We start from the raw sequence: 27544 nt of genomic DNA, 5'->3' as shown, positions 1-27544 counted from the left end.
AGTGAAAACCCCTTGGCCGATCACCTGTATGAGACAAAAAAGGGTTCATTTTCAGCTGGAATCACTTTGAAACATGTAATAAGAGTTCCTGTGCTAATTCTTATGTTGAATTCTTCATTTTAGAGAACTTGAGCAATGAAGTTCTGGTTTGCCCCAAGCAGTTCTTTCCTGACGAAGATCACAGTCTGGTAATCTGTGTGATAGCCTGCAGCAATCTTTTTCCTAACTGCATCTATGGGATAGCTCTTTGCATGGAAAAGTTTTGAGCTATGCTTTGAAGTGGAAATCATAATATTATGTGTCTTTAAACATGTTGGAAATGAGTTATGTAGATAACTATGGACTGAGTTTGAACACACTGTAGTACGTGTGGTTCAACTTTGTTAGAGCTTCAAAGATTAAACAAATTTTAGTTTTCTTTATATGGAGTTGCACTCTTACTCTGCATGTACTTAACCTGATGCAACAAATGCTACCAAGTTGTTTGTTTGAAGCCTTTCTTTACAAAACATCTAATAGCTGGGGGGGGTTTAACTATTCAGTAGTGGTTTTCTGGTTTTGCAGTTTTATTTCCTGAGGTTCTGTTTGTTAATTGACAGTTAATTACTAATGCAACATGCCTCACTTTTTAAATTTAAAAATTCTTAAAGAAAGTTCACATAGCAGGTTGTAACTGTAGTCCTATTTCTTTCCATAGTAGCGAGAAGACACAGATACATCTTTTGAAGCCAGAAGTTTCTGTAAACAGCAATTTCTCTGCAACTGAGATCTCCTAAAAACATATTTTAGTAATGTATGAGACACCTAAATCCTCTTTTGTACTCTGTAAGAGTTGCAGGTGCATCGCACCCTTGTGGACAAACACCTAATTAAATTGGCTTAGTATCAGACTTGAAACTCTGATAAGTTTTAGGCATTTTAGTCATTTTAATATGATCTTTTTTTTCAATGAGCAGAAACTTGTGAAAAGCAGAGTTGTAGGTGCTTGCATGGCAGCTGGAGTTTTTCTATTTGAACTGCCTCAAAGCATGAGAAAAATTTAAAGTAAACCAACCATAGTCTGTTTTCTTTATTTTGTGGCTTAATTAGGACTTGTTGCTAAAACAAATTGATGTGACCCACATTACAGGATTGGAAAATGGAACAAGGAAAAAATACCCTTAAATTAATGCCAGCATATTATGTACGGAGATGAGGATTTTCAACCTTATGTAATAGAATCTTTTTTAAAGGTCACCACCAGCAAAATTTGCATGTTCTAGGCCCAAGTATTTCTTGTATTTCCTCTCCACATTTACCTTCCCTGAACTCTGTTCCGTCCTAAATACAACCAACCATTTAATTAACCTAGTAATTATGTAGGACTGTTGGCTGCATTAAATCATTCAAATGCAAGATAGGTAGATTGTATAATTTTAGATTTTATTTCCAGATGTTCTGTGGGAGAGAGCTGGTTAATCAAAATAGCAGCCATTAAAAATCTTTAAGCAATTTGTACAGTTAAAATCAGTATTTTGTCTACTCATTGGTGTTACAGAGATACTGTTCTTATAGCAGGAGGCAAACTAAAATTTCTTTTTAGGCATGTGGTCTTAACCTTGAACTTCTTGTCTTGATGTTTGACTCAAGTAAGTTTACAAGAGGCACGTTCTACATTCAGTTTTGGACTTTAATTCTATTTTGTGCTTATATATACATAAAAACAAAACTAGAGAAAATTGACTGAAGTGTTTGGGAAAAAATGCGTACTTTTCTGTACAAATCTATTTAGATTAGGTAAATGTATTACAAAATATTTTTGTTCTGTCTTTACAGGACTACAGGTTTTTTTTTTTCCTCCGGTGCTAACTATTTAAGCCTGTTATTGTACTATCTTTAAGTTTGTGGGGAAAAGGTTTAAAAGAAAAAAAGTAATCCAAAGTATTTAGATAGTGATAAATGCATTAAATATTGCTTAAAATATATTCCTGTTGAAAGCATTCATTATAAAACTCTTTGAAGTTGTAAGCAATGTAGTTTTTAGTCATTTAAGCTGTGTGCACATCTGTATGTATTTCTTACTTGTAATAAATCCTGCTTGAGGAACTACCCAAAAGATAGTCATCCAAACAGCCAAAAATTGAATAAAAAGCCAAAACATGGCTTGGACAAAATTTGGCTAGGTTTTGGAAGTGATCATCTTTCTATCACATTTAGAAAAGAAGCAGGTACAGATTCAGGATTTTCTCTCATGAATTTACATCTCTGTATTCCTTTCTCCTTCTCTGACTTCAGTAGTTATGCTTGGACAAATAAGACTTGAGAAGAAAGTTGTTAACAGCAGCAGCTCTTAAGGGGCAAACAGCTGGTGTCTCCAAACCTCATGGAGAAGTGTGGAGCCACCACTGCAAATAGAGCCCACTGCTGTGTTGTATTTAGATCAAGTGCTTTTGACAAGTCTCTTGAAACTGTGCAACCTCCTAGGACAGACTTTCTCACTAAATTTCTCCTTTTCTTTCATTTGTGACTGTTTTTCTCTTAGAGACAAATCCTTAGGTTTTTTAAAAAAACCCAAACAACCAACAACCCTGAAGCTAGTCATTATTGGAATGGGTTTTCTGAGTAGATTTCTTGGGAATAAATTTTATTATTTTTGTTGTGTATATATGTCTTAGAAGAATCATGCAAATGGAAAGCAATAGGATTTATTTATGGTAAGAAAAAATGGTAACTGCTGAAGAATAATAAATAAATAAATGTAAAAAACCCCAGCCTGGAAATAATGCTTAACGTCAATCAGACAGATTATAATCTTGTTTTGGATTTTTTTTTTCTGAAGAATAATTAATTCTGACTTAGTAATACATCACCTTAGCTTGCAACTAAAAAACTCTTCTAAATATTGTGGTGTTCCCTGTGAGTCAGAAAGCTATCTCTAGGCTTAAAAGTACTTTGAAATGTAGCAGCTTATATTCAGAAATTGGGTTATTGACTATCTCTTTATAAACTGAATATAAGCCAGGTAAAAACCTATATGTATTTATTTTACTTGAAACATATTTTCAGATAATAGGATCGGAAATTTGAGTCTTGGGGAACTAAAATGGTTTTGTTCTTATACCTTTGGGTATACTTAGAAATGTCTTTAAACCTATAAAGAAGTTCAAACAGTGTTCCCTAGAGAAGAGAACTAAGTCTGACCTTTCGCATCCTTACTAAGTGAGGACTTGGAGGAGATGTTTCAATGGAATCACTTCATCTCATGAGGGGAGGAGCTTCCTTTCACTAGGGAAGTTCAGCGGGGTGCTTATGATCCTAGCGGTTTTCTACATATTTTGTGATGCATCCCTTTTTTTGCCATTTATTTGTTTTTTCCCCTCCAGCTGGCCGTTCCCAGCATCTCCATGATCAGCCTGCTTAGTCATCTAATCCTGAACTTACAACTTTGCTCTTGCTTTCAGTATTTATGTTCTTTGATTGTATGTATAGTAGGATATTTTACTGTGAGAAATCTTGTAGGGATTGAAAATTAGGGACCATAAAGGTTTATGTTTGGATTGATTATATGTGAAATAAGGAAAAGTTCCTCAAATACTTATGTAAAAATCTGGTAAGTGTCAGCAGGAGAGCCAAAATTGCATTTCAGTTAGTTAATTTTTATTTCAAATTTATGTTTTGGTCTTTGTGTTTCCTTTGAAGTTAGTGCTTTTTCTGTTCCATCAGTTTCCCTGTTCCTAATCAGCAAGTTTCTGATCTAGGTTATTAAAGTCATTTGATAGCTTGCAGCGGTATCTTTATAACCATATAGTCTAGATTATACAAAGTTTAGACTGGAGATCTAGTTTTTAATGAGAGAATAGTAATTAAAAAAGCTATTTTTCCCACCTCCTAATTTCTGTTAAGGATGTAGTGCTGAAGAAAGTTTCCTAGAAACTAAAAGGAGGAATCAATTTTGTATTGCAAAGAATTTTTATTGAATTTATTGAAAGTAAAACTTTACCTTAAACTTTAGATCTTACCTCTAAAGACTCTGCTGCTATGATTGTTTGTAAACAAACTAAAATTTCTGAGTATTGATATTTTTGAAAATTTAAGATTGGAATATTTCATGAACGATATTTTAAGTATTTTAGTAAAAATCTCTGTTCCATCTGTAAAGTAAACACAGAAAATAGTAACCCTGTCTCACTTTAAAAAATAAAATAGAGTTCATAAAAGCACAATTTTGTCCATTGAAAGTGTATTATTCTACTCCTGATGTAGAATAACACTGAATAAAAATAGAAGATGAAAATTTTTATTTCAGGATAGCACTTGGAGTCATGATGGTTTAGGGACTTCTTAAAATGCAACAATTCAATATGTGCTTATTGAGTCAATTATAAAATACATATTACAAAAAGTGTGTGTGTGTATACACGTACATGACCTGTCTCTCAGTAGTGAGAGAGTGAAAAAAAGCTTGTATTTTAATAGAAAGGGGGAAATAGTATCAACAGAGAAGGCTGTGAATTTCCTGAGACACTTAAGCGAAATACTTGTTACTGACCCAACTCAAAAAACCCTCTGTGTAAAACCAGTTTAAAATAATTACCTGCAGTTCTATTACTGGAAATGGCTTGCAACACTTGCTTTATCATTAATTATATTGGACAAGATAATTTAGCAAAAATGTCAAGCAGTAGTAGACCATGCTCATAAAACAGAGGTTGCTTTCTGTCTTTGCACTGCTACTAGTTCTGCTCTACTGGTGATAACATGGTTCTTTTGTACCTTATTTTAGCTTTTTAGTTCTCTCCCATATCTGCATTTTATCACGCTGCATTTCCTTCTTAAAACAGCTTATTCTGAAGTCTCCCTGTAATCTAGCTAATTGATAGTTTTTACTTCTGAAATGTGATTTTTAGTTGTTTCTTTGAGGTTAGTGTTTTATTGCTTTTCCTTTTAATGTGTCTTTTTAATTTCTAGTAAGTGCCTGCTTGTGTGCACCCTTATCTTCAAGTGATAAACTATAATTTCTTCCATATTACTTCCTAATCACCTTTGTGGGAAATAATTATACACATTACAAAAGCTTAGCTTGATGATTTGAAGCCTGACATTTTATGTTCATAATTGACTATTTTTTCCCCTCTAGGCTTCTTTGCTTGCACTTTGGTGGTGAGCTAGAGGTTTAACTAATGCTGCTAGTCTTAATTGTCAATTATGCTTCTGTAAAATTAATTAAAGTACATGGGCTGCGTAGTTGTAGCACAACTAACTTGAAAATAGTTTTAAAATTTTGGAATGTGTTTATAAACCAGGTGAAGAATAATAACTTTGAGTGTTAGTGAAGCAATTTGAGTTGCTTCAAAAAGAACCAGCAGTCACAACATTTGAACACAGCAGAAATGAGACATTGTAAGAAGTCTACACTGTTGACTTAGATATCCCAATCCCAAATTGCATTGTAAGTACATATTTGTTCAACTTAACCTTTGTTTTTCATAAAACTAACCAAAATGATATCATTTGGTATATTGAGCTAACCTTGGTCCATATTTGTCTTGGTCCTTTTTCCTTTTGATGAGTTTGAAGAGTTTCCCCATTTTAGCTGTAGCCTCCTTTTTCAGTAAGGAAGATGCTTTTCATTCTTATAGTCAATTAATTTTTAAAGGGCACAAGATTAAAGCTGTGGGTACTTGGCTGGAGGTTGACATATACGTGTTAGTTCAGATTTGGAGTGTACATTTGAAATCAATTTCTTGATTCTCTCAGCTTACTTTGCTTATAAGCCTTGTGCTTGTCCTTGAATGTTCACTTAGATCTGAGTGAAAGATGCAAAAACATGGGCTGAAATAATTGAGTATTCAGCCAGGTAAGTTCTAATTCAGACCAATCCCCCCAAAATATATATTAGTGGACTGGGAGGTTCTCAGCATCAGTTAAATGCTTTATGAATGTACTTGTCGTGAGATCTGGTGTCTGCAAATGCAGGTGCAGCTGAAGTGAAGTTGCAATGAATTGCCTAATCTGATGCCTGTCAAAACACTGTATGATTTATATACAGTAGAGTACATATCACTGCATGTAACATTATTTTTCTTAATAATTTTGATTTCTCCATGTTCGGTTACTGTCACTCTGTGTAAATTTTCCCCATGTGCATCAGTTACATTACTGAAATGTAGTAGTCAGGAGGTCTCTCTTGAAGCAGCTGATTGGTTTAATGTATTCAAGTAGCTTTGAAGATAGTTGAAAGATACACTAGTTACAGAATCAACTGCCTGTAGTTCCTTTTCATCCATTTGAAAAGTCTTAAGCTGTAGTGCTGTTTCTCAATTTTTCTCCCTTCAGCTATTGGGAATTGCATTTGGTAATTCATTGCTGGATGTTAAAACCACAGGAGGTATGTGTTGTTTTTCAAAGTAGCTGTAACGTTCTTCTGTTCACTCCATCTACCTGTTAGCTGTGTTATTTAAAGAAGCATGGGGATGGAAATGCAGAGTGCTAGATCCTAAAGCTTTTATTAGTGTTGTAGTGGATGAGAAGTAAGTTCGGTTCTGACTTCCACTTGAGAGGAGCTGGCTTTTGTTTGATAAGCAACAGGAAAAGAATAGTTTGCTAACTGAAGATGTAAAAAAAGTTGAAAAGTGTATTAGTGGGTTTTTCCTCTTTTTCTGGTCCTTAAGAAGAGAGTGTATTGGTGATTAATCATTTATATTAGGTTTAAATTGTACAGGCAGTATGCATGTTGTCAGAATTTAAGGAGGGGGGTGAGTGGGATGAGTTAGTATTAGCCCCTTCTGGAAAGGGTCTGCCAGAAGCAAATACAATGTGTACAGTTCTGATATGAAAGTTCTTTGGCAAGAATGCGTGAGGTTGGTTTCGAGTAATTCTTTTAGAAGACTCAAAACTACATTATAGAAATTAGTTGTCTCTTTTTTTCTTAAAGTAGTACGTTTGAAATGAGCAGTCTCTGCAGGATACTCAGGAAGCCTGGTAGGGGAGTGCCAACATGGAGAAAGTTTCTTGGATGAGGGCCAACTTAACAAATGCAAACAGGCAAGCTTTGTGTCCAGACTTGTGTTTCAGCTTATGCGCGTGGGTTTAATGTCCTTAGAGATCAGGCACTGTGGCATAAATTGCAGCAAAAGTACTACGGTACATGTGCTTGGTTTCATTTGCTGTTGTTTTTGATGTTGGAGGATTAAGGGGAGGGGAAAGGATCAACTACCCAGGATGCTCTGTTTGGAGGAGTAAGTGAATTTCGTTGTCGTCAGAACCAGATTGCCATATGAGTTCTGAAAAGCGTTTGGCTCTTGAGGATAACTGCTCTAAAAATAGTACTGGAGGAGAGGTTTCTCTTGGGTCCAGTTTCGGGTTCCAGCTGAGCTGGCTTTAGGAAACTTGTTTGCTCCTGTTGCAAGACTACAGTGAGGGTATTTCTTATTCTGCCTTCAGCATTAATTTTTGGAAATACTGACACACTCGCTCTGTTGGTGGAAATCAAGCACTAATGTTATGGCTGACGACACAGGTATAATCCTAACCTTTTTTTGTGAGCAAATGGAAAATGTGTACTTGCAAATACTGGTTATGTCTGATTTTATAATTGGCAAAACGACTGGCTTACTGTTGTCTGTTTGTTTTCTTGCCAGTTTGCTGTTCTAGAATGTTACAGGCTGCTTCTGTTCACTTTGATTGCATGTTCTCTGGACTAGGGGTGTTCCATGAGTTTATGGCAGGTGGTTGATCGTAAATAATTTTTTGCCTAATAGAGTATCTTATTAACATAAGAGACATTGTTTTGTCTTCAAATATCTGTCTTCAAAGTTATTTTTAGAGTATGTAAAACTGCTAGATGTCTTGAAGGTAGGCTAAACTAAAAAGGTTTTCCTACATTTTTAGCTACATGTGACTTAATGGGGGGTGGTTGAGGTATAGGATTTTATAGATTTGCTGTTGAGCAATAGACCGTGCTTTAAGACTTTCTGATGTCTGCATAAAGACATCTGGTGGTGTAAGCACAGGCTTACCAGATATGGCAAGTGACCTACTTCTGACATGGCTGGCAGCATGTGCAGGGAAAGGGCTTGAGTTGAGAATTAACTGTTTGGAATGAGCTCTGAGCCAGCTTCAGTCCTTGCGGTGTTTTGTTCTAACCCTGCATGTAGCATTATTTGTGCAGATCATAGGTAAATTTTTTGTTACATAACCTCCATTTATATAAAAGTGTTGCGTGATCAAGCTGCCGTGGTTGAGTTGTTGTTCAAGAGTTTTGTAAATAATTTTGCTATAAGGTAGAAAACCACAGCATAAAAATATATTTTTATGAACTACATTCTTATAGCAGAATCTATTTTTGAGGAATTTACATGAAACAGTCTTTGATACTTGAAAAAAATATGAATAATGCTCCTTGATTACTTAAGTAAGTTGTCTTTTCCTTCATTTTCCTGTTCTTCTGATAAGTAAAGCTTCTTTCCTCAGAGGCAACTAGCAGTAAACGGTAGAAAACAGGCAAATGAGTGTGAAATGCAATAAGATCCTCTTTCCTGTTTGCTCTAGAACCAAGTTGCAATCTGGAATAATTTAAATTGTTTTTAACCTAAGGCTTTCATTTAAATATATACAAAGCTTTCATTAACTGCCTTGGTACACAGGTGTAGTGAAGCCCTGATATTACATACTGTAATTGTTTATTTCTCAATATTAACATTACCAGCTCAATAGTACTGTAAATAATTTTCATATGGTTGGGCATATGTCTGAATGCAGACGCTGCTTGTCTGTCGCTCAATTTTCAGGCTACCCATACATTTCTCACAAGAGAGGTATTACAATGAGCTGTGTATATGGACCCTGCACATATGTAGTTAGAGGACTGTGCAGTAGCAAATGATGTGTGCCTGATGTGAGGCTGAGTTGCCTCAGTTTCTCCCTGAATATTATTGGGCATTTGTGTTTAATGTAGAAAAGAAACTTAAATAGTTAGTGTTTGATCTTTGAAGGGAGTAGTCTTAATAAAAGAATTCTTTTCTTCAATAAAATGCTGAGCTGAGTAAGAGTTGATGTGGGTCAGTGGTTTCTTTATTGGTCTGAACTCAGTATATAGCACAATTAATGTAATAAAAGAGTATTTTATTATGGCTGTAAACCTGATGGCGAGCAGGGTAAGTAAGTACTTATATATAGTTCCTGTTACAAAAATAAGTCAGTCGCCCATCTCTCATTAGTTATCGTTCAGAGCTACCCTATTTTATTCTAAAAAACAATTGTGTTGACATTTAGCTTGAGAGTATTTTTTTGGTCTTCTTCTATGATCAGTGTGATAAATACATCAAAAACTAGTTGCAATTAGTATAATAAGGATAACTCCTTATATTATCACAACATTCATGACGAAGTTTCTTAAAACAGTCTTTAAATCATGTAAAAAATAATTTTGCTTGAATAACTGGGCCTGCATGTGGCTGAACAAGCAAAAGTTGCTTCTTACAATGGAATGAAGTGGAATAGGTTAATGGTCATGAAACTGCAGCCAAGTGCCACCCTTGCAGCAGTAATGTCAGGGGACAGAAGAGCAGACCTTGAGCTTTGGAGGAAGGCCACAGGCAGGCATCTTTTTCAGTACATATTTATTTACTCATATATATATATATATATATATATACATATATATCTCCCTCTTTCACTAAAACAGTCCTAAAACAACAGACCAAGCAATTTATGCCTCCTCTAGTGAGGATACCCATTTGAAACTTGCCACACATATGCTAGGTCAAGGCCTGTCTTTCGCAGTCATTTGTTTACAACTACGTGTAATTTTTTATATATATTTACTTTCTGTATGTGCAGTTATAAGTGAAACCGTGATTTGTGTTATGTCTCTGTGTCATCCTTTTACTGGTATGTTCCGTAGGACTGAGATTCTGGAGTTATTTAGCATGGAGTGAATCTCTGCTTAATTCTAAGCATCAGGGAAGATGATTTTAGTTGGTTAAGTATCTGAATTTGAAGTCTTACCCTTAAAATAGTTCAGGTTTTAGGGTTTTCTTAGGCTATTTGAATTTTCATGTTGGTTCTGTGAGCTGTTTCGACTGGTTTTGAAACTCGATTAAGGAGAAATGCTTCTCTTGCAAAGCTTTTCTGCTGGCCACAGTGTCCTCTGGTGGCAGTCTGGGAACCGCGGGGAACAAATGCAAAGCATCTCAGAAATGTGAAGCTCTGTGTAAATACACATCAAAGGGGAGAGCAAGGCAGAATTTCCAGCTAAGTTGTAAGACAAATCAGATGGGGGCTTTTGGTGTTTGGTTGGTTATGAGGCTTTTGCTTGGATAATCATCAAGCTTCTCATGGTAATTCACAGTGAAATGGAAACCAAGTGAAGGTGGTGAAGTTTAAAAAAAAGAACAACCAAAAAACTCCACGACAGCAACAAAACCCACCAAAAAATTGTTGCTCAAATGTCTTGTATTCTGTGTAGTCATAAGCAACAAGTTTTATAATTGTATCCTCAATAATAGTTTTCTAACTCTTACATACATTTTCTTTCCTGTCTTTTTTTAACAGAGACTAAGCATGGAGGAAGCAAGAATGGAAAGAAGGAAGGCCTCTCTGGAAGCTCATTTTTCACCTGGTTTATGGTAATTGCTTTGCTGGGAGTTTGGACATCAGTAGCAGTTGTCTGGTTTGAACTTGTAGATTATGAAGAAGTTCTAGGTAAGAATTTTAAATCTTAAGATTTTTCTAGTAATATTATGATATGCATTAAATGAACGTCACTTTATATTTTTAGATAGATGATTTGTCTACTGCAGCATTTGCAAATGACCTACATGATAAGAGTAGGCAGTGTAGTTCAAAATGTATGTTTTAATGCTGAACACTACTATGATGTTAAAATGGGGTTCTCAAAAAGGGTATTAATATCCTGTAGGATGTCTTTGTAACAGGTTGTAGCGGGTTGACCCTGGCTGGGGTATACTGTAGTTCATTGGAGAGGTCAGCTAAATATGCAGTTTGAATTAAAGCGCTCAGAAATTCTCAGCAGTGATTGAAAGCTGACAGCTAATGTTAGCTCTCTTCTGATGGACTGTGGTGCATGTAGGGTCAGGACAACTGATCAGTCATCCTCTCACGAGTGAGATGCTGAATGACCTCAGTTGTCCTCAGTTTTGACCTTATAGCGGTGATAACTGTCTCTCAATATGACAATTTGAAGACAGTACTGTTAATATAATATTTAAGGTTTAACAAATTAATATCTCAAATTTCTAGATGTATGTCCATAGGTACAGCTGATGTCCCTGATGTTGTAGGATTCAACATGCACTTTTGCACCTGGTGGCTTTACAAAATTTACAAATTTGTTAGTACGTGCTTTTTTTTGATCCAGACTGATTTTTTTAAGAGAAGCTTCTGGTTTGAAACTTAATTGGGTCTAGTGATGCAAATAATGTTTTTTGTATTTCTACCATGCATGCAGCCAAAGCAAAGGATTTCCGTTATAACTTGTCAGAGGTCCTACAAGGTAGGATATTAGAGAAATACACTTGCTTTTTACAGTCTCTTGGCTGAAAGTGTTGGTTTACTTTATTATGGTTTTAATTTTTTTTTAAGAATTACTCTTCTTCTGCAATGACATGAAGCTCAGTCATTTCTCATGTCTCATTCTTCATGATTTTGAAGATAATATAATTCTTATTTCTAGAGAGTTAAATTTTTACACCAGTCTGCTGTGTTTATCCCTGAACAGATACGGCTCCTTTCTAATGGGTTGCTTCCATACAATGGTGATGGACATATTTGTGTCTATTCTAGACCCAAGTCTGAATTTTTTCTTCCACAAAACTGTTTTCTAATTTTCTAAGTGCCATATTAAGAACTATGTTTCATTTATTTTGATAGCAAGAAAGTTCTATCTCCATGTAGAGAATGACAAGTGTAGTAAACTGTCAGACTATAAGGACACAGAGTTCTGCAAGCTCTGCAGGGTTTGATCCTGTTGCAAGTTGTGTCTGAATTTTATCAAGCCTATAATTAGATAACTCTCTACTTGTTTGGTGGTCCCAGGACACTTCAAATCCTGGATACCACAATTCTATGCTGAAAATTCCCTTTTAATAGAAACTTTTTAATATTTTAGGAGCTCTCCTTTTGCATATACCTAGGGCTGATAGAGCTGCAGTTTCAAGAACAAAAAGTGAGAAAACTGATTTATTAGTAATAAATGAAAGGATGGACAACTTTTTTTGTCTGCATGGAAGGTTATACAATTGTTGGTAAAATTTATGAATGGTTTTCCTTCATCTGGGAAGTAGGCTGTTTACTTTCTACTGACTTGGCACTAAACATTATATACCTATGTACCTTCTAATTCTAGTTCTTCTCCAAGAATTTAGAATTGCAGGAAGAATGTAATCAGAAAACAAATGGTGATTCTTTTATGAATTTTTGTTTTACTGTTTTTTCTTAAACATGTTGAATGTTTCTTGTGAACTTAAATTTTATTCTGAGCAAAGCATGTCCATGTAAGGTCCATAATTACAGACATGTTTTAAATCTGCCGGCTGCAAAATAAATGTGCAGGAAAAAGACAAACTTGTATTTGGTCTCAGGTCCAGGAAATACAGAAAGAAACTTGAAATATTTCTAGTATTTCCCAGGAAATTTAAAATGTGGTTTAGAAGATTACAGCTAAATTGTTAAAAAACATATGGTAGCAACCTAGCATTGGAGGTCAACCATTGCACATTGAAAACTGTCCTGGAAACAAATGGCCAGATCCCTAATTGTCTTGTCTTCCTCTCTTTGCACTTCTAGGCAAGCTTGGGATATATGATGCTGATGGAGATGGAGATTTTGATGTGGAAGATGCTAAAGTATTGCTAGGCAAGTACAAATACAGGTGGAACAATCTATATAATTTAGTTGGCATGTTCATGTTTGGCTTTTTTTTTTTTTTTTTTTTTTAAGTCAAAACAATATTTCTGGTTTGTTTGTTTGTTTATTTTTCCTAGTTTGAAAACTTAAATTGATTTCATTGTGATGGGTTTTTTTTCTTAATGCAAGTTGTAGGATTGGGTGTGTACCTCATAGCATTTTTTGTTCTTTTTCTTCTAATACAGCAATGTTAGTGGAAAGCATTTAATTACTTACAGGATGATTTTGATATTAGGTGGTTGATGCTGCTGTATTGAATGTTGAAAGATGGTTGTGATTATCAGCGAATTTCTCAGATGCAGGACCTAGGGTGCTTCAAGAGTGAAAACACTGTTTTTGTTAACATGTTAAGCCAGGTCCACTTTAAATGTGCCTTTGTACTTCTTAGATGACTAGTTGTGTAGTGTATTTTTGTACTGTCTTTCCTCTATTCTGAATTCTCCACAAGTCTGTTCATTTTCTTTGCCCTTCAGAAACAGTACATGACATGAATTTTTCTTCTCTGACATTGAAACATTTGGTTGAGGTTTCTCTTCCTTGTAATTTGTGAGAATGTCTTTCTGCTCACTGTGTATCTTCAAAGGGAAATGTCAATCACTAGACATGCTTTATGATACTGTTCTTTACTTATATCTTTTAAAGCATTGCCTTCTCCAGCTTCACAGTCAAGCACTGGATAGATACTTCTTGCGTACCTGATGGTAGAAATTTTACTTAAGTTTATTTTTCTTTAGTTGGTTTGCTCAAATTTGAACCTATGCTGAGCACATTCAAATTCAAATTAAAAAATGAACAAAACAACAAAACCCCCAGCATAGTAACTAATAGCTTGAGCAGTGGACAAAATGGAATGTATCAAACTGGTCAGTTATCAGCAGTACATTAGGATGTTATGGTTTGCTATTTCAAATTCATACTCCATAAAAATCAGCTTATCATAATTTTTTTTTCCTACTTTTATCTGGAGATATAAGCAAGAGTTTGGGAGGATATGTGTTCATTTGTTTAATCCCTTCACAGTTTATAGAAAACCCATGTAATCAACTGAATCAGTTTGCAGAGTGAGAGTCACTCCAAAGAATCTCCAGCATTCTGAATGGCTTCAGAGCTACAGATTGGGTGTTAATTATAATTGGTGACTAAGATAATACTTGGTATAGTTATAATCCTAATCTTTCTCTGTCTATTCTGTAGTGTACAGAAACTGGATATCCCTTCCTTGATGGTCATATACAGCCAGAAACATTCTGCTGCTTTGTTACGTCTCTGTTTTATGCAGCCTGATATAGCTGGGAGTTCTGCCAGTACATGAAAGTGTTTCTATTATAAGCTTGTCTTATCATACATTTAAACCTTATACTTCAAATGTGACATTAAAAGGTCACAGATCAAAATTTATTTTTATTATTTTTGAAAAGTTGCTTAGAAATAGGATTTAAGCTCATTTAAATTTGAGAATAATTTTTGCAGCATGACAGAAATGATAAATTCTAAGTTTTGTGACACTGAGAAAATTATTAATATAGAAAATACATTTTTTCTAATAACTAGCATGTTATATTATTAACTGAATTTCCCTGTAAGTTACTGTGCTTGTTTGCAGTTAAAATTTAATATGAAATAAAAAATGAGCACTACAATGCAGACTGAGATTATTTCGTTGATGCAGAAACTAGAAGATTGGATTCCTTATTGAGGAATTTGTCTTCCAGAATTAAGTCTTTGTAGTAACAGAAACTGTATAGTAAGCCTATGTTCAACTGCATTAGGGTAATTTTCTGAATATTGAATGCAAAGCTCCTTTTATTTGTGAGGATTTTGTTAGTACATATGCTGTATTTGAAGGCTTATTACTCTCTGGGATTTTTCTCTGGGTCAGAGTGCCATAACAGCAAGTGGTTTCTGCAATACAAAAGGCGCTACTGTACTTTGATGTTTAATGATGGGAATTCATATGCTTTTTTCTCTTCTGTTCTTTAGCTATTACAGCACTAGTATTGTATATTGAAGTTTTGACATGCACAGTGGTTTAATGTTGTCCACTACCGTAACCTTTAGTTTTCACTACAAATTTCAAGATTGAATTCCATATTAATGGTAAATATCTTGGAAGTTTAAATTAACTTAATTAACATTTTGAGAAATGCTTCTACTGGCACGAGTTTATTTTGTATTTCAAATAATGGTTTAGTAGTTGATAATTTAATAATTTTCTGTACTACTTGGCCATACCTAAATAAAAGAATTAGAATTTATTATTTTATTTCTTGTTTGTAGATGATATGATAGGATCTGTTCTTTGTATTTGTTGGAATCAAAGGAGGTTTCATGAGTAAGTTCTCTTGAGGGATTTGTATAATTTTAAAAAGGGTGTGCGAGAAGTTTGTTCTTCCCCTCTTCCCCCACTCCCCATGTAAGAGAAGTAAAAAACCCATAAAACCCAAGCCAACTGCACCCCCTCCAGTCAACTAACCCCAAGTACTTATGGAGTATTGTAGCATTTATTAACAAATTATCTGTAGTGGGAATGCAAACTTATTGAAGCTAGTCTGCCATTATCTTGCAGATTTTGTCTTTTCCATAGATATTTGTTAGGTTCTGTTTACAGAATTCCTTCTGGTAATGGGAGGAGAGGCTTTGTACTCTGCTCTTTTGGGGGCTGCTGTTTGCAGTACTTTGCTTCCCAGTTTTTGTCCACTTCACTCTTGATTGTCCTCTGAAGGGTGTTATTCTTAGGGGGAGTGCTATACCTCTGACCTTGCTTTAGATCAGTACAGGGAAGCAGTGGCTTTAGTGGTATTACCAAAACATGGCGTGTATAGGAGTAGCAATGTCTGTTGTAATAGAGACTTTGGAGCCAAGCTGTTTCTTTTGTGCTTCAGTCCCTTTTAACAAGCAGCAATATCCTGAGAAATTCTGCTTAAACGGTTGCAGTAGTTAGTATAGTTACAGAAGTGCAGCTACAGAAAACAATCCCTTTATTGTACTTGTGCTTTTAGTTCAGTGTGATCCAGCTATGCAGAAAATGGAAAAACCCCATCCTAGTTTATCAGCAGTCAAAGGGTTATAAGCAGTAGAATCCAAGTAAAAAATATTCTTTTCCGCTGGTTCACCTACAGTAGAAAAATATGTTTGCAGGCAGTCACGCTGAGATTGCGCATTCAAAAAATCTGTAGTGACATAATAGGTGTTAAAAGAATGGTTTTGCACAGTTCAGCTGTTTAGGATAAGTTTCATGCTCATCCCTATTTTTCTCATGTTCTACTGTAGCACTTTCAAGTATTGAAGGTTGGCTTGTGCTCATTCTCATAAAAAGAGGTGTTTACAGGGGAAGAAAGGCTTTGTCTTGTTAAATGCTTGTAGGGAAGTCCTGTGCCGTAGTACTTGTGTTAACTTTTGAACAGATAAATATTTTGACTCCTTTGTTCATTTGGATTTAAATTGTCATGTTAAGACTTCTCTTGAAATAAAATAGCTATATCCTGTGAGTCCCTGCTTTAGTAGGGTATGGCTGCCTGCTTGGGCAGCTCTGGTTTTGTCACTGTTTTCAGACACTTGTTACGATGCTTTTGTGAGCTTATCAGTTTTTACTTTGAAAAGCAATTCTTCTTGCTTATGGGGGTGAATGAGGATGAAAAGTAGAGTATTAATTAGTTGGGGGTTTTTTGTACTCTTTCTTAGAAAAAAAGATAAAACATATGAAATACTGTGTTTTTTTCTTTAACTCAGGCTGAAGTGTTGTCTGAGGGTTTTTTTGGTTTTGTTCTTGGGTTTTTTTGTTCAATTCAAAGGCCATTATCTTAATCTTGTATAATTTTTGCAAAGAATTGTAAAGAAAGGGTTTAGGTTTTTTTGTCTGCTGTGTTTTTTTGGTGAAGACACATGCTTCCAGTTCCTGTGGTTCCCTTTGCTGTCCTAGTATTTTCAAAGAAAATATGCTGCTGTACTCTATTTTATAAAGGTAATTGCCCAAAGGTCTTATTCTTGACTTAGTGCAAGAACAGGGGTATCTATATGATTATGCACGTGAACAGAAATAACTTCTAAAGCCTGAGGTCATTTGGGAGTAGTGTGTTGTTTTGGGGGGGGGTTTTGTTGGTTTTTTTGGTTGGGTTGTTTTGTTTTGGGTTTGGGTTTTTTTTTTTTATATGAGATTCTGACAGACTAGAATGACACAAGTATTATTAATTCTGTATTTATAACTTAGATTGTACTTTAAGGATTTTTGGATTCAAGTGTCCATTCTTAAATTGAGATTTTGTTCTTCAGTAAATACCCTTACTTTAGTATGCCTTTGCATCTTGCTTGATCCAAATTTTGAAAACAAATTAGAATGACTGACTACTGTGCATAAAGTTGTTTATAAAATTTAATTTTTATAGAACTAAGCCATGGAAGAAGTTGGAGAGGGATATTTATAATACCTTGATTGCCTCCTGGATTCAATCTGTCATTTTTAAACCTTTGGGCTATCCAGTGAAAAATTAAAGAGAATGGCTGGTCACTCAAGTAGAGGTTCTGGACATCCAGGTACAAGGATGTGGAATATCATGGACTTGGAAGTTTCCTCAGAATTATCATTGATACTTTCACTATGTGCTGTAAGAAAAACATGTTGAAATGTGTTAAATGTCTCTGCCATGAACTTCTCTATCTTGAATGTTTCATTAACCTGCATCTAATATTGCTTTGTAATCTGCATGTGCAATGTGTTCACTTAATTTTATGTTTCAACAATCTGTCTTCACCTTTAGCTCACTTTTCTGCTTGTCCTTTCAACACAAATGGAGGTTTGTTCTGGTTAGAAGTGGGGGAAATTCCTGCCTCTGCAGCTTTAAAGCATACCAGTAATTGTTTATTGTTGCCGGGTCATTCTGTTGTGCTTTTCCTAGAATGGAAAATTTGAAAAGTTATGTAGTAACAACTGTAAAACAGTGATTTTAATTAAAAAAAAACCAACCCGAGCAAGATCTCCCCAAAAAACAGGAGGGAAAAAAGCATTAGCCATGGATTATTTGTACTTTACAAATGCCAGTTAGATTAGTGGGTCTTGTAACATAAAGTAGTAACTTTTAATATTAGGGAGTTTAGCAGTGATGAACTCTTTCCTGTTCCGGCCATCTCTACTTTAGCTCTTTACCCTGCTTTAGATTTTCTATATAACAAAACTTATACCCTGTATTGGCTACCTATTCATTTTTATCTAGTGTTCTGTATATCCTCAGGTGTGGAAATAATTCCCGAGGATCAAGTATATTGTGTAGAATATCTATCATAGAAAAAAATGATTGAGAAACTTGTTAAAAAACCCAAACAAGCAAACAAACTGCAAAACTACACCCTCCCCCCAGCAATTAGAATCCTCACTTCTAAGCAAAATTCAAAATTCTGCATGATAGAATGTTATCCTTAACAGTGTGTCTGTGACAGGTTTTTTTATATACTCTTTGCTTTTAAATGTTATTCTCGGCCATCAGTTGCAAGCTCTCAAATTTGAACATGATGGTTTAAAAAAATAAAAAAGGCAAATTGAGTGATTTTAAAGTAGTAGAAGATTACTGATAAAAAGTTGTCTAAAGGTGAATGATGTGGTAAAAAACCTGAATATAAGTGGTTTAGTCTTAGGACTAGGAACAAGGGAAAGCAAAGCTACTGCCTTTTTTTTTTTTTTTTTTTTTTTTTTTTTTTTTTTAAGTAAGATTGTGGCCTAATGTTTTGCATGTTTATTGCCCAAATTATAGTCTGTATTGGAAAGATTCAACTTTCTTAACATCCTTCTATTTCCTAGTTAGCATTCCTGTAAAGACTTCTGTCTGTGACAAGAGATGTCTTTCACAGATCCTCCTTTTACAGTTTCCTCTTTCCACCTAACTGCTGTCTCTTTTTTCCCCTTCCCTCTCTCTCTCTCTTTCCTCTATTCTTGTATAGGCCTGACCAAAGATGGCAGTAATGAAAATATTGATTCCCTTGAGGAAGTCCTTAATATTTTAGCAGAGGAAAGCTCTGATTGGTTTTATGGCTTTCTCTCATTTCTCTATGATGTATTGACTCCTTTTGAAATACTAGAAGAAGAAGAGAGCGAATCTGCAGATGATGTTGATGGCACGTCACAGAATGAAGGGGTTCAGGGAAAAAAGACTTGTGTTATTTTGGATTTACAGAACCAGTGACTGAGAGACTAATCTGATTGGCTTTCGAAAATGTCCATGAAATCATCAGTATTAATATAACAAGAATTTATGGCATTGAGGGAAACTTCCCAAATGGACGCTATAAAGATTGAACTAGAGTTAGGCATGCAATGCTGTTTCAGTAGTTGAAAGCCATTCAATAATTTTTCCATTTTTGTGACAGGATGGCAAGTATTTTGCAGGTGTGTAAATATGTAGAATAAAACATGTATCTGTGGTTGTGTAGTTGGTTTCTGTATGTGCTTCAATTTGTGCATTTTATGCACAAAACTTACAAAGCTTAAGTGTAATAATCTCTACTGTTAACAGTATAACATTTGTCTTTCTAGCAAACATTAACTGAAGCATTTTGTAACAGCCTTGATTATAGTGTTCTAGCATGACTGCATTTTGTAAATACATATTTATATGTTAATCATTAATATAGACATGACAATGATAATTCTCTTGTGAAATATAATTTTAATAAATAACTTGTTTTGTGATTCACTGATTTCTCAGATAGATTCTTTTTACTTGTTCAAAGAAAAGCACTTAATTTATCAGTGCTTAAAAATTCTACAGAAACATTTATTTTTAAGTTAGCTAACATCTGTTGTATTCAGAAGCTACTGTCATATGGTTTATTCCCACTGATTTGTCTGTTTTCAAACTGAGTCTTCAGTCATTTCTTTATTATGACAATCATATCACAAGGGCTGTTCTAAATTTTTTTAGTTTTTAAGGTGGGCCTTCTATGGAAGTGGGAAGCTGTGATTATGTATTTCTAATGTAATACTGAATATATTAAAGACTAATTGGAAATTAGAATTTAATGTCTTCTATTTCTTGAGAAATTGAAATATTTAATATAGTTTTGCAAATTCAAATTGTTTTCTTGTGACACTGTTTTATGACAGTTGTTCCAAAAATACTTTCCATGTATGTGAATTCTCTCTGCTATCATGAAGTTACTGGTATAGAAAAGGCAGTTTATAATTGTGTCCTGCAGTTTTTTTCAGGTATCAAGTTGAAATTGAGCTGTCCTTTTAAAACATGAATAATGTACTCAAATCACTATTAAAATTATATCAAGTTGTTTTTTGTAATGCCTGCTTTGCTTAAGTTTGTATTGGTTTCCTATATGAAGTTGATACTCAAGTTTTAACACTAGTAGTTGCAGGCTGAAATTTTAACTTCTTTTAAAAATAAATAAATTTTCACTTACTTTGGCATGACAATTTTAAACAATTTGACATGCCTGTTTCAAAAAAACTTCCTCTACATCATCCAGTTCAGGGTACTGTATAATCTTTTAAAAGTAATAAAAATGTGTTAGTGTTAAGTAAGTGAAGTGTTGTGATGGGCTAATACCGCTGCTCAGGGTTTATGATGAGAGCATTGGTCACCTTTTCTTCCAAATATTTGGGGATTAAGATATAAGAAAGTTAACCACATATAAATGTAATGGTTATTAAAAAAAAGATATATAAAGTGTAAGGCAAAGAAAATAAATAAATGCCCAAACATTATAAAAATAAATGCTAGCAGATATCTGGCATGTTACTGAGCAGTTTGTTAGCAAGTGCAAAAAACTTGCAATGTCTGAGATGTAGGAAATAAGCAAGCTTGGGTTGTTTTATTTTGTTCGGGAAGTTTTTGATCTTAATTTTAGAAACAGATTTGAATTAGAAATAAGAGTTTCATCACTGTTTTTGGATAATAGCACGTCTCAGTGTGAATTAAAAAATTGTTATGGAACATTGAATTCTATTGTAGATGCTTCAGTAATGGAGCTAGATAGCCAAAAAGAGAAGGGAAACATCTGTTATAGGAATTCTATATAATGAAGTTTATACAAAGTAGTTAAAATATGAATTGATAAACTGGAAAATTTTCAAGGGAAATCGAGGTGGATTGCTTGAATCACAAGAAAGCTACAGGCACTGAGATAGATCAATAAACAGTGAATTAGTTTAATGTGGGCTACAGAGATGAAATTCCAGCCAACAGAGTTCTAATTTGATATCATGCAACTTCCTTGTTGGTTTTATTGTGTGTAGACATCTGCTCGAAAACAATTCGAGTGGGAATGAAGAATTTGTCAGAAGAGAAGAAGGGGTTAGGGGTGGGTGCAAAGACCTAGGGTAAGTAAATAACTTTGCGTAGGGTACCTTGTTTCTGGAATATAGTCTTGTTTTTGGAAGTGCTCACTCTTGCCTGGGGTTGTTCCTGTTAACAATTAAACCCTCACCAGTGGTGAGTGGAGCTCTCAAAACTCTTCGAAAGTTTGGGTTAGAGGAGTTTGGTTTTCATGTATTCTATTAATGGTTGTGATTGCAAGCAGAACTTGGCTAGTATGGGTGGTAATAAGATTTAGTTGAACCTTCAGTTATATCAGCATGGCAGGTTGGTTTGTTTGTTTGTTCATCTGTTCTAAAAAAAAGCATTTAACAGCAAAACACATTAAGCTGAGTATGATGTGTAAATAAGCAAAGAAAACTGAACAGTATCCCAATTTGCTTGTGAGTCCACACAAATTGTTTGAAATTACTTCAGGAACCTGAAAACTAAATTTTTAGTTTGCTTGTTTGTGACTATACAAATACAGTCAGTATATTGTTTTTAAAGTATTTTAAAAATATGGGTTGAAAGCCACAGGAGCTTTGACTTCTATTATTTTAGAATAATTATTTTAGAAGGCAAGGTTGCTGCTTTCTCATGCAGTTTCTGGTGTGAGAATTTAAAATAGGAGAAAATTAGTAGCAATCAATGTTTTTTATATGGAAAATATTTACTGATTTTATATTAAATTGGACGTGCAGTTTTCATTAGATACCTTCATATTCCTTACAGTTAATTTATATTAAATTTTACAGAGCTGCAGAAATAAATGTCTGTGACTAAAATTGTAGTCTTCCAGTTTGTCCAGCATTTTTAGAAATATGTGGGATGTTTTACTTTGTCGTTTGTTGGTAAATGTCTGATATTTTAATTGCCAATCTTCAAACAAAATACTGCATTGACCTTTGTAGCAAAGCTTTTGCTTGCTTTCTTGTGATACTAATGAAAATATATTTATAGGGGAAAAAACCCTTAATACCCATAAATCTGAAATGGCTGAAAACTTTTGGAAGCTTTGAACCCCAGATTTCTGTGACCACCTTCAGCAGTATTTAATTTGAAAGTAGGAGAGTGTTTTATATGGCAAAGAGAAATCACAATGCTCATAATGTATAGAATAACTTTGAATTGAAGAGAATAAAGAGTACATTGCTTGCATACCTGTTGAAATTCTTATTGCAAAAAGTTTTCTTGCCAGTATTTCACCCCTGCCCCTTTTAAAAAAAATTCATTATTAGTTAGTCTCAATTGATTGGCTATAGAAGAAGTCAAATTTTCCTAACAGTTACTGGTATAGGTTGCATTTAGATGGCAGTATAGAAGAAGAACGTATTGAAGCATTAGAAAGATTTAAATTTCATTTAATGGTCAGATGGGAGAGGTAAAACCCACCTGTATTGCAATGTAATTTGAGAGCTGGGGAAGGCTGTTGTGTACAGATCAGTCATTTTGGGCAGATGTGTTACTGTATTCCCTGTTCGGTTACCATCAGATAAGCAGGTATCATAATGATGTCACAGCAGCATGAAATACATTAAATACTGTCTTTCTCGTGGTCAGTTAGGATGTATGTCTCAAGATGAGGCTAATAAAGGCAAGATTTCCTTGTTGGTTTCTTGTATCTGCTTGTATAGAATGCAGCATAAGCATCTGTGACTTCAGGAAACACAAATGCTTTCTACCATGTGTATCCGATCTGGATTTTTCTTCTGACATTAGGCAGTTAAATAAGCAAGAGATACTACAGCAATGTATGGAGAATGTACTGAAGCTTGGTGTTTTGTTGTTTGGGGGTTTTTTATGCTAGTTGTATGAATTAAAACTCTTGCTCTTGGGAGAGTTACAGGCTGTGGTAACACAAGTGCTGAGCTCAGTTTAAGGTAAGTGGGTGCTGGCTTTCTATCAGTAAACTAATTTTGTTTAGCAGATGACCTTGTATATCTACTATAACGTATTATAAATGCACAGTCATAGTAATAATTATGTGTGGGAGGCCATGCAAACAATCATAAATTTTTCTGACTTGCAGTTCTTCTGGAGAAGGGAAATAAAAAGGAAAGAAAAAATGTTAATAATGATTTTGGCTTACAGATTTGTGTTTCCTTTTTCAGTATTGCATTTTTAACATAATTTGCTAATTTTCTGTGTAGTTAAGGATGGAACATCGTAAATTAAGGAAAGAACACAAAGCCCTAGTGTTTAAAACTTGACACTAAATAAATATTCTGTTATCCAGGCTTTGAACAATGTGCAGAAGGGTAGCAAGTGCTGCCTGTTGGCTGTTTAGTGCTAACCTGGCCCATGTGCTTTGTATGGTAAATGCAAAGTATCCTCTCCCTTTTTCACATCCAAGTGGATAAGCCACCTTAATTAGCTTACATTTGTTTCATGGTGCTGCAGGTTAGAAGTGTTTATGCAGGTAGATGCAGTGGAGAAATTGACTTACAGGAATTTTTTCACATGGCAAAGCCTTTTGTCTAGCAAGGCTGTTAAAGTTGTCAGGATTATTAAGTGAATAAAATAGTATTTGCGTATCAGGTTGCTCAGTATATTGTTAAATATGAGAATATTACCTGTCAACATCTAGGAAACTGCTCAAAACCAGTGCTTTTTACCTATTTTTGTTTTGCAATGCTTATATTTCTGAATAAAAATAGTATTTATATATTTTTCTTTGATGCTTAAGTTCTAAATCTGTGCTCTCTCTTGAGGGTTGTTTGTGGAGAATGCTCTTGAAGGTTTTTATGGGGGAAAAATAGAGGAAATGACTGGACTTTGTTGCAGAATAAGAATGGTTTGTAATACTCCTAAGCTTCAAAGAACCAGTTAAGATAGCAAGTTGACCACCTTTAAGCTTTATGTGAAAATAACCACTTTGACAGTATTTAATTTTTAGAATGACCGTTTAAAGCAGTTATTTAGAAAATATTGTAAACCTATCCACCTATGCTAATTTTGAACTCAACTTTTTAATTAACTGACTCCAATAGTAGCCATTTCTGACATTTCATTACACCCACATTTGATGTTATAAATTGTATATTTTCTTCTTGTATTGCCAGCATTGGACATTTGTAATGTGGGATTGAGTGGAAAAAAGAAGGAATTTTAAAACTAGCTCAAAACAAGTGTGAAGCCACTTGAATTGGACCTTAGAACAAGAGTCTACAAGTTCAACTACATGATTTATAAAATTCTGGACACTGGTTAGTGTGCTCCCAAGCTGTAAGAGCCTAAATCTTTGCCATGAATTCCCTTAGGTGCCAGATTTTGTCACATGCTCTGGGCATTGCTGTATTGGAAAATCAGGTGTTTTGCACCCATCTTGCTTCAGGCTAATTGGGGCTGACAAATGAGATTTTCCTCTGTAGGGATTTCCCCTTGTAGGGATCATGACCAGGTGGAAATCAAGACGCAGCAGGATTTCTGTCTTGAGATTATTGCATAATACTAACATTTTACAATATATTATTTTACATACTTTCCTTGTAAACAGGTCTATTAAGAATATGTTAGAATTTACATGATTTATGTAATTATGTCATTAATTGGTAATTTGCTGAGAACCTTAGTGCTATTCATTGCATACAAGCAGATTGAAACAAAAGTACTGGTTGTCTGAATATTTAACAAATGAAATAACAGTAATCAATGAACAAGGTATTTTGTAATCTTTCAACATAGTGCATATGTGGTTATTTAAAAATAATTTGAAATATTTGTATGATAGTTTTTGTGTATACTGATCCTTGTAAAATTTTGCAGTTTTCCTTGTCAACACATGCTTTTAAGAGTGTCTTAAAATATCCAGTAATGTTTAATTTTAATATGAAAAGAGGGGAGGAGCTGGAAATTTACATACGGCTTTGCAACTTTGCTGAGTATCTTTTATTGTTTATATTTTCATTGATGTTGTAATAAAAGGAAGTTAGAGTCTATTTTTCCTTTTATATGAAAAAATTGTTAACATATTCTTCCACGCTCTGCTTAGAAATAGTAAGACTGAATAATGATTTTAGTCAAGTTAGAGCGCTGGACTTCAGCAATGGTGGTAAATCTATGAGGGAAGAGCTTGAAAAGACTCATATCCCAGGTATGAGTTTGTAAGGAAATTAATTTATAAATTATATTTTTACTTGACTGACCCTTTTTAAAACAATTTTGGCCATAATGTCAATGCTTGATATTTTGAAAATGTGTGGTATAGAAATTAGATGCAAAGTGACTACAATGACTACATTCTTTAAATTTATGATTTTATTTATTTAGTATAGGCTATTGGAATACTGTTTGTTTTTCAGAATAAGTGTTGATATATAATGACACAATTTAGCTAGATACTGTCTTCTGGAAACCTAAACTCAAGGTGCAGATGTTCAGTGTAGGTGTTTTGTATGTCTGAATGAGAAGCCTAATGTTGAGATGTGGGAATATCTCTTCTCGTTTAATAAGATTATGTATGAGTTTAAAAATAAATAGTTACTGTATTTTTTCAGCTTTTCTTTACTTTCTAGTTGGCTTTTAGGTAGCAACCTACATGATTTTTATGGTTAAAATTGCTGTGTTTGTGGGGTTTAAGTCTTAATCCACAGCATCATGATAGCGATAATCCAGTCTCTTTTAATGGTTTAAAAAAGATGAAGCTAATTGTTATTTATATTTTTGGAAAGGCTTTTGCCTTATGCCTCTTGTGGTACTAGGTATAAAGCACAATCAAGATGCTGAATGCCCTCAGTTTGTTAGCTACAATGGGAAAAGAAGACAGCACCTGATTTTGGAGAATCAGGTTTATTTTTTAAAATAAAAATCTTAACAGTCTTAAGTAGTCTGACGTAATGCAGTAAGTATTTTAACTGAAATGAAATGGCAACTGCATTTTGGATCTGAGCAATACCTTTGCCAAAACATTTATTTTCCACTGGATAAAGAAATATATGCTGTAATTTATTGTAAGAAAACAATCAATTTATATACTCTACAATACCTATGCACTTGAAGACCTTTTGAGTTAATATGTTTATAAAATATTTATAAAATTTTATAGAAGCATAAATTAGTGTGTTTGAGAGGGATCTGACAAGTACTTTGCAGAGAAATCAGAGGGGTGTTGGTCATAATTACATGGCAGCACTTGTCTGGAGAGAACTGAGCTATCTCCAAGTCAAGAAGCTTCACAAGTAGCATGCATCTGGTAATGTGGTACTTTTCTTTGATTAGTTGGTCTTTCATATCAGTACTTGTGATGGTCCTGCAACTGAACTTGCTTTATTCTTAATCAGTTAATATTTTGTTTTTTTCCATAGCATTGTAGTGTGCTATGTAAAGTGAACTTTTTACATAACATAGCAGCTTGGGAAATTTCATGTCAAGTTTGTTAAACATCACAAATATGTTCATAACCTATTTCAATTTTGCAACAAATTAGGTGAGGAGCCTGGAGGGGTAGCCAAGAAAAAAAGTAAACCCAAAGGTATTTTTAATGCTCTTTTTATTGCGGAACTTTATGCAGATAATGATGAATGTGCATGTGCATTACAAATACCAGGTCTGGGTTATAATAATGGTTACTAATACCAGCTATGTTGGCTAAATATTGTCTAATGGTGCAGCAAACTATTGTTCTTGCAATTTTTTGATATTTTTTTTTGCTACTGATTGTAATTTAGTGGCAATGCAAGTGCTTTGCTAACTAGAGATTATATTTAGTTTGTGTGGATTTTTTTACAACAGATATCTTGTTTGGATTGTAAGGAGTTTATGATAATTTGATATTCTGCATGTTTTTAAGTAAGGTTTTGCTCTGTGTGAAATCCTCTTTTAGTTGTCTTCCATGAATTCATGATACTATTACTATATTGTGATTGGACTCAAATGCCTTAATTCTTCTAAGGCTGTACTTTGATAGTTTCATCTATTTTTTTTTCTTGTGGGAGGAGAAATGAAGGCAAAGTTCAATAACTTCCCCTTTAATATTATTTGCAGGATGGATTGCAAAATTTTCTAAAAGCTTAACGTAGGATAGCTTGCAACCAATTTATGCCATATATTTATTTATAATTACATTGCTATATGAACAGGCCATATGGTCTAAGTGTGTTAAAGACAAAAAAAGCTAATTAGCCTCAGCAAACACCAAAGTACCAGATATTATTCAGGTGCTTAGCTTTTTATACCTGCTCAGTTATCTCCAGGCAGCATGGGGCTATGTATATTACAAGTCTTTATGTTGCATTAAAGACACATCGATTTAAAGGTGGTTTTTTTCCAGCAGTATGTGAAAAATGCATGCTGTTTACCATACAAACCGTCATAAGAAAAAAAGTGTATTTGCTAAGGAAAGCTCT

General features: G+C 34.3%; 1 protein-coding gene and 1 long non-coding RNA gene across 8 annotated transcripts in view; both read left to right on the top strand.

The window, feature by feature from the left end:
* LOC116452147 (aspartyl/asparaginyl beta-hydroxylase-like) overlaps positions 1 to 27544 on the top strand; it is a 58962-nt gene that overhangs the window by 6195 nt on the left and 25223 nt on the right. The window contains exons 2-5 of one of the 7 annotated variants that reach the window (XM_032126370.1): positions 10534 to 10683; positions 11450 to 11494; positions 12787 to 12855; positions 18835 to 20185. In XM_032126370.1, the coding sequence (XP_031982261.1) occupies positions 10534 to 10683; positions 11450 to 11494; positions 12787 to 12855; positions 18835 to 19076 (506 nt within the window). In that variant the 3' untranslated portion in view covers positions 19077 to 20185. Of the gene's footprint in view, positions 1 to 7210; positions 7499 to 10533; positions 10684 to 11449; positions 11495 to 12786; positions 12856 to 18834; positions 20186 to 26625; positions 26671 to 27544 lie in introns of those variants that run through there. The other 6 variants (XM_032126362.1, XM_032126334.1, XM_032126357.1 and 3 more) reach the window with 6 other exon arrangements.
* LOC116452192 lies at positions 122 to 1964 on the top strand. Its single transcript, XR_004243427.1, has 2 exons — positions 122 to 188; positions 698 to 1964. It is a non-coding gene; the product is annotated as an uncharacterized LOC116452192 (long non-coding RNA).

The sequence above is a fragment of the Corvus moneduloides genome, chromosome 1 (assembly GCF_009650955.1).
Source record: "Corvus moneduloides isolate bCorMon1 chromosome 1, bCorMon1.pri, whole genome shotgun sequence".
NCBI lineage: Eukaryota > Metazoa > Chordata > Aves > Passeriformes > Corvidae > Corvus > Corvus moneduloides.
This window is presented reverse-complemented; position numbering and strand designations above follow the sequence as displayed.